The 11,570-nt window shown below is 38.4% G+C and overlaps 1 protein-coding gene across 2 annotated transcripts in view; it reads right to left on the minus strand.

The window, feature by feature from the left end:
• Tex9 (testis expressed 9) overlaps positions 1-11,570 on the minus strand; it is a 35,865-nt gene that overhangs the window by 20,212 nt on the left and 4,083 nt on the right. Inside the window, exons 4-9 of one of the 2 annotated variants that reach the window (XM_028771403.1) lie at positions 10,380-10,459; positions 6,203-6,251; positions 4,767-4,849; positions 3,488-3,663; positions 1,664-1,746; positions 886-1,059 (exon numbers count right to left, since the gene is read on the minus strand). In XM_028771403.1, the coding sequence (XP_028627236.1) occupies positions 886-1,059; positions 1,664-1,746; positions 3,488-3,663; positions 4,767-4,849; positions 6,203-6,251; positions 10,380-10,459 (645 nt within the window). The remainder of the gene's footprint in view (positions 1-885; positions 1,060-1,663; positions 1,747-3,487; positions 3,664-4,766; positions 4,850-6,202; positions 6,252-10,379; positions 10,460-11,570) is intronic. The other variant, XM_028771404.1, reaches the window with a different exon arrangement.

An 11,570-nucleotide genomic window follows, 5' to 3' on the forward strand; every position in this document is an offset into this window, starting at 1 on the left:
CAGCACAGCACAGCACAGCACAGCACAGCACAGCACAGCACAGCACATGACAAGATCAACACCTGCCTCTGAATCCCAAGTGCTGAGATTAAAGGCATAGGTCATCACACCCAGCCAATAAAGACGATTTTTATTAAAACATTTTTATTGTATGTGCAAGTGTGTGTATAAATTCATGCCAGTGGGATGCTGTAACCAAAAGATAACTCAAGGCACACAGGTGAAGGTGTGGAGAGACTGGACCCTCAAGCTGCTGGCAGTAGGGGAAGTGAGTCACAGCATTCAAGAACAGCTGGTCACTATCCCTGGGAAAGGCACTGGCTTCAACCCCATCATTGCAAGATAAATAAACAATAAATTACAAGATGTGTTATACAAAATAGAGTTTACTCCACAATTAAAGAAAAATGAAACAATTATTGTTATAATATAGCTGAACAGTAAAAACAAAAACAAACAAAAACCACTGTGTTCAATAAGAGAAATCAATCACAGTGACTGTACATTATCTGAGTCTATGTAGAAGGAAATTTCCAAAACAGACAGATCTACTGAGACAAAAAATACAGTACTAACCCAGGGCTGGCACAGATGGGAGATGTGGGGTGTGAGGACTGAAGGGTAAGAGACATCTTTTAGAAGCTGTGAATATGTTCTACATGGATCATAGCTACATGAACTCATGAATACTCTAAGAGCACTGACTGAACTGCATACTTCATTAGAAGGTAAAATACAGTATATGTATCTCAAAAAGTTGTCAAATAGTCTGTTTAGGGGGATGTTTTCAGTTAAGTAATAATAAATGAACAGCTAACAAAAGTGTAGCTCTAATAGTTTCAGTGTGTCCTGGGAACTGGGTCAGGAGATGAGGCAAATGTTTACCCGTTCTACTGATGACAGCTGCTGCTGTAATTCATCACATTTTTTATTTGCTTCTTCAAAAAGATTCTTATATTTTTCTATTTGGGACTGCTGGGACGTAACTGTTCGCTGTTGTCGCACACAGTCTTCTTCCAAATTTTTCACCTTGGATTTTAAGTCCTGAATTTCATCCTCCTACAATCAATGATATATCAATTATGTGAAAAATGTACAAGACCTGCTATCAAACACACAGCAGAAAACAAGAGCCTCAGATGGTCCTGGAAGAGGTGTTCTTACGAACTGCTGAGAAAAATAAAGCCCATTTCATACTATCAAAAATTGAAGTCAGGGGCTGGTGAAATGGCTCAGTGGTTAAGAGCACTGACTGCTCTTCCAGAGGTCATGAGTTCAAATCCCAGCAACCACATGGTGGCTCACAACCACCCACAATGAGATCTGATGCCCTCTTAAGGGGTATTTGAAGATAGCTACAATGTACGTAATAAATGAATAAAAACCTTTAAAAAAAAAAAATTGAAGTCAGATATTTTATATTGAATAGCAAGTCTAAAATAGTGAACTCTAATTTTAACAATTTTGAGATAGTAAAAAAAAAATTTGTAAGTAATTTGTGGTAATTCAGGATTTCAGAATAAAGTTTGATATATATATATATAATTTTCAAATCTGATATTTAACTATAAATTGTAATTTAAATAAGGCAATCCAAAATAAAATTAAAACTGCCCATCATGTCTTCAGTAGAGCACTCTTGTCAGAGGCCATGCAAGCTTACCTTCTTATTGCATTCACACACAACACTGTCCAGCTCCTCCTGCATCACATGGAGTTTGGCTTTTAGAAATCGGATCTGAGCCTCTGTGAAGTCAAATCATTATATGACTGCTTTTTTTTAAAATCAAATCTAAGATATTAATTACCAAAAGATCATATTTTGTGAGTAAAATATGGCCAAAGTAGACAATCTAACAGGAGACCGTGACAGGAACACTATAAACATTAAACATTCCACATGTAGGAAACTAAAAAGAACAGCAACAGGTGATCACATCAACCGTGGAGATCGAGTGAAGGCAGAGGGACAAGAAAGAAACCCTTCCTCCTAAGAACCACACCTACACACTGGTGTTCTTGCACATTTACAGACCTGACTCATGTCTACTACAGTGATCCAAAATGTACCAACCAGAATTGATAGCAGTCTCAGGTGGGCGATGCCCAAGAATTTGACAGAAACAAACATATCCTCTCTAGCAAAAATGAAATTTCATATTTTACAGTCTGTGCTCCCAAATTGACTCCAGATCATTCAACTCCACCATAACCCAGCCATTCCAAGCAAGCATCTGGAGTACAAGGATACTCTCCCTGGTCAGGTACACTAAAGAAGGAAGGTGCTGAGACAGTGGCCACAGAAAAGAGTACTGTTCATGATAAAGCCTGTTGCTGGTCCTGGGTTTCTACATCTCTGTCCTGTAACAGGGCAGTGGGTGGCTGGTCTGTACTGAGCTCAAGCAATGTTGGTCTGAAGGACCATCTGCCTCAGAGTCACAACCCACTCACTGTCCTACCACACCAGTGCACAGTATTCATGGCAGCTTGCTGTGCACTGGGCTATTGGACCTGCACCATATTTTGTGTTACTACTGCGATCGCCTGAGTGAATCACACCTCCAAATAAATGGTGGCATCACTTAGAGCTAGGTTGTTAGGTTGTTAGATTCCTTTGCTGTGAGCTGCCCTCCTCTCCTTTCAATGTGTGAACAATAAACTGTATATTTGAAAAAGATACACTGACAGCCTCTTGTGGTGTATTAGCTAGGTTCAAGACATCATTTGACAAACTCTAATTTTCAAATGGAGACACTGCTATCACAGAGGGGCTCAGGAGCCAGACTGGAGTCACAGCTAACCATAGTGCACACCCGTATTCATTTCACAGCCAAATGATAGTTCACAGTAACTATGCTTACACATTCCAATTGTTCTGGTTTTTGTTCCAACAGCACAGGTGGCTCCTCATAATTTCAGTAATTTTAGAGGCATTGCTGCTAACAAATACATGCTTTTAGATGATTAAAACTGTATTTTTTCTAGTTACATGCAGAGTCTAAGTTAATAAGAAAGGAAATTATATTCATTTAAAAACTCAATTGATTACTTATCTGTTGCTAATCATTTCAATTATCCTTTTCAAGTATATCGATTTAACATATAATAAACAATATAATAAAAATAAATGAAAGGAATTCAGAGAAATTTCATTCTAATGATAAGCTATGGGACTTTTTAATTTCAGTTGAAACTTCAAAAAACTCAAAACAATACTACTGTCATGACTTTTTACAATACAAACTATCCATGATGAAAGCAGAAGTGGACTCCCCCCACTGCCCTTGGTCACCAGTTACTGACGGCCAGTTTACTTCACACAGACTCTCCATCCTTCCTCCATCCTGTACATCTCTCTAGATTACTATTATCCAGACACAAATCCATAAACCATGATACATTTTTAAAGAAATAGTTCCCTCAAATCTCTTTTCTAACTAAGTAGCTGTAATGTTAAGAGAAAAACTACAAAGAAAAGAAAACCTACCTGTCCCAATGTCCTTACTAACACCACAGAAGCTGTCCTCTGCACTCTCAGGCAAGCCGGCCTCTTCCAGCTGCCCTTCAATCCTGCTAATTGTCTTGGCAAAGGAAAAGTCTGAGAAATCGTCTGGAATGGCCACATCATTGGCAGTTTGTACATCAGGATATTTCAGTTTAACACTAAGAAATAAAACCCACAGGCATACATGAGCAGAAATAGAACAGTGGAAAGGAGGTAGAGCTTTGCTCAAACAACAACCAGGTAGACCTGTTGTAAAATTTAAACATGATGACATTTACGGAGGAGACTTTGGAGGACTTTGTCCTAAAAGTCTTTATGATGGGTATGTGCAGGCCTACTGGTCATATCCAGTCTACAGCTTTAATTTTCCATGATGCTGGAAAAGAACTGTCCAGGTGATGCTGCCCCATCCTGAGAAAGAATTTACGAGGTCCTCAGTGCCATCAAACCTAATAGTTGTTTTCCATGTGGGCAAACACATTCTGACAAGAATCAAAGTTGACAAAAAATATTGGATTTGACTTTTAACATTAAGTGGAGAAAGAATTAGGGAATGAAACTCACTTCCAAAAGCACTGAAGACTAGACCATGTCAAATATATCAGGATGTCACCAAGTCTGTGATTCTGAAAGCCTAGATTGCTTTTAACACAACAGCAAATGCTTCTGAATTCTTGCAAAAACTGCCCTTTACTTAAACAGTGACTATGAAGCCAGGACAAGGGAATTCTGCAGTAATATGTGCAGTTTAGCCAATGATCTCTTCAGGCTGTTTTTTTTTTTATTAATTTTACCTTCTGCCTTTTCAATTCTATACTTTCCCCTTTTAAGTAACTGAAAGACACAAGCGCTGTTAAAGATTTCCGCATTACTATGATGTAATCACCAGGCTGGGAAGGTCACAGACACAGAGGTCCAGCCGCTCACTGGTTGGTACGTCCAAACTCTTTTCCTTTTATTAAAGAACAACAACAATTAAAAAAAATTTAAAAAACAGATCTCAGTCCCAGTTTCAATAGTGTCTCATTAGAATGGCAGTAAAATTTATGAAAAGGTAGTGATTTTGTTTTCAAGAACAGAGAATGGTTATTAACTGCAGTAAACACTTCCAAAATTACTGAGTATGAGAGGGTATATGTGGGAGCTTTATATTGGGAGCTTTATAAAAATCAAGAGGAACAGAAAGTTTATAACTTAGAATGCAGATACTGTGGACTGTAGAAGAGAAAAGCAATCTCCCAGTTGTCAAACTGTGCTGTACCTTGAATTTGTTTTCCTTTCTTTATCTGCAGAGTGGAGTCTGTTTTGAATCTTGTTTATAGGACCAGTGTTTTTGGTCTTTGGCTAGAGAAAAAGAATTGAAACTACAATTAACTAAAATTCTAATCATTTTTCCTTTTAAAAACTGACTTTTTAAATTTTTTTATTTCTTCTGTGCATAATTATTGTATCTGTGTTAGGTTGTTAGATCCCCTGGAACTAGAGTTGAGACAGTAGTAGCTGCCATGTGGGTGCTGGGAATTGAACTAAGGTCCTCTGGAAGAGCTAGCACTCTTAGTCACTGAGCCATCTCTCCAGTGCCCAAGTCTGATAATCTCTAACAACAGAAATTTTGTTTGGATTAGTTTTGGGTTTTGGTCTTTGTGGGTATGAGTACTTTGCCTGCATGTATGTCTGTGTACCACATGTGTGCCTGATATCCTTGAAGGCCAGGAGAGGGCATCAGATCCCTAAGACTGGAGTTACAGACAGCTGTGAGCTGCCACGTGGGTGCTGGGAGCCGCACCTGGGACTTCTAGACAAGCAGTCAGTCCTCTTGATCACTGAGCCTTTTCTCCAGCCCCAACGATTTTGTAACATATGCAATTGTTATTTTGCTACAAATAAGAATTTGTATTTTTATATAATTAAATCAACTGTATTTTCAGGAATTTCAGAACTTTGCAGGAAAGACCTAAACAGTATCCACACTAAGAAAATCAGGAATACAGAAAAGGAGTCCCAAAGATGCATGTATATTCAGCCATCTAGTAAATGTTAAATCAGTATGCTTTGATTCACACAATTCAGCTCTCATTAGCCAATATTGTGGCAAGCAGGCCTTTCCTAACATTGAACTTTACCCTTCCCTTATGGATAGAAACTTGGAGATCCCTGGATGCCTAGTTTCCAGAAGATCAATCTCTATCCCATGCTGTTGGATAAGGACCTGTCTGACTTCACACAATTATGATTCAGGGAGAAATGAAGAGCCTAATTCTAGAAAGTCTCTTCTTTAGAACTTTGTTCACTATTCTCCAAATTATTCAGAGAAATTACAAGACAGAAATTGTCCAAGATCTTTTACAAGCAATGCTGAATGAGTGTTTCACAGCTGAGTATTAAGGTTTGCACTCTATCTATTGAGTCACACTCTTTCCCTACTTGTCTTTAAATACAAACAAACAAACAAAAACAAAAACAAAAAAACCCTAGGAGCCGGCTAGATAGTTGGCAAGATGTTTGCTAAGTGTGGTGGCCTGAGTTCAATTCCCAGATTCTACATGATAGAAGGGGAGGGCCAACCTCTACAAGCTGTCCTCTGACATCCATATGCATGAGATGGCATAAATAAAATTTTGTTTTGTTTTGCTTTTTAGTTAAAAATCCTAAATCCTACAGAATGTAATTGCATTTATGGAAAGTTTGACTTCATACCTTTGTTTCTAACCATGGATGAGCCATCCCTTCATAGGACAACAGATCTCTACAAACCAAAAGTAAGCACTACATTAAAATAGATGACATTAAGCTCAAAGACCACGAAATTCAACAGTAATTATATCCTAAAGAGAAAATATTACTCTAATTCCAGCTAGCCATACATTAACTTGACATGATTTATAAGTTGATTTCTATATAAGTTATATCTAGATGTATACATATATTTTTAATAATTATATATGCACACAGAATTACATTTCACTTTGATTCTAGTTCCTAGACATTAATTTACTTTGAATAATGGCCAATAAAAAGTGGCCATTAGGTTAAGTAATTCACTACAGAGAAAGTATGACAGTATTTTTTTGAGGGGAATGTACAAATTTTAATTAGTGTAAATCATAACAAGGGCTATCCACTTCTTAAATGAGTCAGAGCTGGCAAGTTGGGTCAGCATGTACATGAACCAAGCCTATCTGAGTTTGATCCACATTGTGGAAGGAGAATACTACTTCCAACAGGCACGTGTGCACAGGCATGCATACACACACACACATACACACACACTAATAACAAAACAAATAACCCACTGAAGCACTTTTGCTTGTAAGCATGCTCAACACAACCATTCTAATGTACTTGAACACTTGGTCAGGGACTCTCTTCATAACATTATGAACTCATAAAAGTAGGGTCCAGTCTGCCTTTCTTATTGCTTAATGCTTTGAATTTGGCACAACATTTCACATATAAATTTTTAAATTAACATTAAGTAACAGGCATCAAATAAGTGAATAGATAAATCTAAATCCATTTTATTTTCTGAACTTTTTATCTTGGATTTACAGTTATGTCTATAGTTTAGAACGAGGCATCTCTGTAGGTGGATACATACACTGGCTCACCAATGGCTGGATCTATGCATACCCACTCATGACCACTCATGAGCCTGTGCTGGTTTCACTCTACAACAGACTTGAGTAGCTGTGACAGAGACTATCTAATCTAAGCCCACACATCCTAAAGCATTTGCTATCTGGCCCTTTCCATGGAAAGTTCACCTGCCCCTGACCTACTGTCTAGAGCATCTGTACTAATATCATGGACCACACTGCATCTATTGCTAACATGGGGAAAATGCTATCATATTCCCTAGAATGACTGGCCACAGTAGAAGAAACACAAAATAAAATGGCTTTCCATCAGACATTACCTAGTGACCTGGTCATGTATAGGTTTCTTGCAATTTAACATGAAAGTATATACTTAGATCATATCTACTAGAACAGTAGCTTTCAAAATATCTTAAATTTATGGAAAATAACCTTTTTCACACATGACATACACATCTTTCCAAAATTATACATAAGTATCTTGAAGTGTCCTTATTTCAAGTATATGCCTACCATTTCATTAGACATCAACATGTTCTTGCACTGTCCATCCCATTCCACACTTTCCAAACACACACATGTGTACAACTGAAAACATCTACCAGGGGCTGGAGGGAGGGCTCAGTGCCTAAGAGCACTGGGCCAGAGTTCAGTTCTCAGTACTCAAGTTGGGCAACTCCAGTTCCAGGGAACCCGATGCCTCTGGCCTCCACATACAGTGACATTCACATGCACAGACATCTACACCCACATACATAGTCAAAAATGATAAACATAAAAATAGAGACCATTTTAAAACCATCTGCCAGCTGCCCATGACTGTGACGTATACATGCTACATTTGCTGGTCCACTCCCTCCGAAGACGCACTGCAGTCAGTGTTCTGACTCACACTGAACTTTTGTCTGACGTGTGACCGAGAGGGCCTTGGTAGTCAACCTTGCTTCCAGCACACTAGAGGAGTTGGATGTTACACTAAATTCTGGTTTCCTTACTATATTTCTAACAGAGCAACCATAGGTGTTTAGACCTAGCATAGAATGCACTGCCTGCCTCTTTTAAGTTATTACTACTCTGAAGTGAAATAGATGCTCTCTTTACAGATTGCCTCTCATCTTTAATAATTCCCAATAATAATCAAATGCCATATTTCACATGATAAAAGCCACCTATTAAAATAGCTGCATTAAAATATTCTAGGTTTGACAAGATGAGTTATGAGATAAAGGCACCTGCCGTCAAGCCTGATGACTTGAGTTCAATCCCTGGGGCTCACATGGTAAGAAAGAACAGGTTATCTTCTGACTCCATACTGTATGCATGTATGCACACTAACATGTGGACATACAGAGACATACAAAAACAAATAAGTGTAAAAAAAGTATCCACTTGTAGCAGATAAACAGAGACATCACTACCACTTTGGACACAAGAAAAACTTAGCGAAAGATCAGCAGTTTATTTTTATGCTCGTAAAATCAGTCTTTTGCTTGCTTCAGCAGAAACTAAAAATCAGCTGCAGATATACCATTTTGATTCTTTAGTTTTCTGGATAAAAGCCAGGTCCAATTTTATCAGTGATTCTAATTTTGGAATTTGGGTAGCTATTGGGTATCTTCTTTCATAAAACACCAGACAGAATCACATATGATACAGATAAGCGATTTACTGTTATTTGAACATATGCATATGCCAAATAATGATACAAACTTTACTTCTCATTTACTAGAGAGAAAACCTCAAAGTGATAGGCAGTGACAGTCCTCAAACAGCCCATGTCTTGAAGCTGTCTTCTGAGAACCCACAGTTGTTTTGAGAGTTACACAGTGTAATTCTAGCCACATGCAGTTTCTGTGCTGAGGACCCCAGTTACAATAGCTATGTCGCAGAGAGTCTTACATGGAAAAGCACCAGCAGCTAGTACTGTGTACTTCATGGTGATGGACTGATGGCAGGTGGGTTTTAAAAGATCTTTATTTTGATACTTATGATTTTTAAGTAAGTGTGTGTGTGTGCGCACGCGCGTGCACACATGTGCACGCACACACGCACACTCACACAAGGAAGTGTCACTGCTCAGGATGTCAGAAGTGTTAGAGTCCTTGGAGCTAGAGTGACAGGTGTTGTCAGCCAAGCAACCTGGGGGCTGAAAAATGAATCAGGGTCTTATGCAAAAGCAGCTGGTGCTCTTGATAGATAGGTGTTTATAGAGATAATCTTTTGTACTGAATGGAAGCATCACCTGTCAATAAAGGACTGGCTAATGAGCTGAGGCAAGATTAGAAGGTGGGACAGCCGATAGAGAGAGAGGAATTCTGAGAAAATAGTCAGGCACAGGAGATTCACCTCAGACACAGAAGAAGACAGTAGTATGAAACTGAGGACCAGGTAGCTAGCTATATGGCATGACTTAGAATAAAATAAATGAGTAATTAAGATAAGAGTTAGAAGGTGAACAGAACCAAACCTGTTGGCCTAAGCATTTATTCATATATAAGAAGTCTCAGTCGTTGTTATTGGGAACAAAGTGGATGGGTGGGAAAGACGAGGTCACAGATGGCTTTAATTACAGGTGTTAACTTCTCAAGAGCAGAGACAGACCCATCTAGTTACCATTGTGACAGGGTCCTCTGTATACTCAGTTGTACAATGTAGTATCCCTGGAACCAATAAGATAATCCCACTGAATGGAAACTGCAGGTGTGGCTAGAATTTCATTGTGTAATGTTTGAAACAGCTGTGAGATATCAAGAGAAAAAGTCATATCATAGGCTGTTTGGGGTCATCACTGCCTCTGCTTCAGTAAGACAATAATTTTAATTACATAGAACCAACATTTCTGCTAAATGTATTACCTAATTTCTTGATGTGCTACAAATGCACAAGAAGTCAAAAAAATTATATGTGTATCTATACTAATTTATCATTACCTAATCTTCACACATAACTTTAAAAGAAAGGTAGTAGAGTGTGTGAGAAAGGGCCTGTGAAAGTGTGGTATGAACCCCAGGAAAACTACTCTGTTTGACCTTTCCCAATCACTGACCTTCCCTAAGCTACAGTTTTTCAAATGAAGGCAATAACATCTATTTTAAAACAATACCTAGAGTTACATGAGATAAGACAGGTTAAGAGCTTGCCTTGTATCTAACTAATAAGGCCCCAACATACATATTATACTCTTCTTTGAATTATTAACATTTTCAAAAAGATTTATACATTAAAGGTTTACAAGGATCACTGAAAGAAAGCCATAACTGAGAACTGAAGTCACATACCTCGAACTGTAAGCATCTTCCTCTTTGCATGATGTAATTAGTGTTGAAAAAGGCCTAGCTTGCACTTCTTGCTGCTCTCTCTAGTTAAACAAGATAAGTCATGAATACTCAGAACAACACTGACAAGACTGAGTTTAGCCCTCCTCTGAACACTGATTATTCCAGAACTGTCCAGGTCTCTACAGTATCAGGAACACTGTGCCATAACAAATGAATGGTGATTGTTACAGTTTCTTTTGCTCCAGCCTAAGAAAATCTCTTTGAAGATAAAAGCCTACGAGTAGTAAGGCCGGCACAGCCTTCACACCCTAGAAAGCCGGTGTGAAGTTAGGGAGTGAAAGCTTTTGGTGAGGAGTCATGAAGCAACAAAACAGTAAACACAAATTGAAGATGGAAGATGCTACGTCCAGCTAGCTTTTTGGAGTAGCAAGTAGCCTTCCCCTTCCAAACCTCCCTCAGTTTTTTTATCCTGTTCTTTCTGGGGTGGAAATAAAGGCTCTCTAGGGGACTCCCCAAGCATATAGAAATGCACTTCTCATTCTACTGTGACATGCTATTCTTCTGGAAAAATGCTTTCCTTCTGCTTAGATATAAAACTGTAAATTAAAGTTAAAATATTTCCAGTAAAATATTTAATTACAAATGCAACTAGCATTTCTGTGATTATCATCGCTTAAGTGAAATGTTATATTTATATTATGTTATGCTATATTTCTTAATCCTCAACTAATAAATAATTATGGATTTATATGAAGCATCAAAATAAAATACTGATAGTGAAGAATGGCTCAACTATTAAAAGCAGCTACTCCTCTTGCAGGGGACCCATATCTGGTTGCCAGCACATGGGCTCCTCACCCACGTCAGGAAGCTCACAATCAATCACCTGTAAGTCCAGTTCCAGAGACTCCAACATCTTTACTGTCTGTGGCTCCCCTGTGTACATACTCACACGCAGATACATACACAAAATTAAAAGTAAAAATAAATCTTAAAAAATAATGAAATATTATTAGAATTTCTTCCCTGCCTCCATCAACTCCATTTTGGGGGAGCAACAGGATTAAAGAAAAAATGAGTAAAGTCAGGACAAGAAGCTCAGTTGTGCACAGGAACTACAAAGGGTAAGAAACTGCTTAGTACTGGGCCCTCAGTGCCTGCTCTCACCACTCAGCTCCCACCTTGGGCCTG

This window comes from Grammomys surdaster, unplaced genomic scaffold (genome assembly GCF_004785775.1).
Source record: "Grammomys surdaster isolate TR1022 unplaced genomic scaffold, NIH_TR_1.0 206, whole genome shotgun sequence".
Lineage (NCBI taxonomy): Eukaryota > Metazoa > Chordata > Mammalia > Rodentia > Muridae > Grammomys > Grammomys surdaster.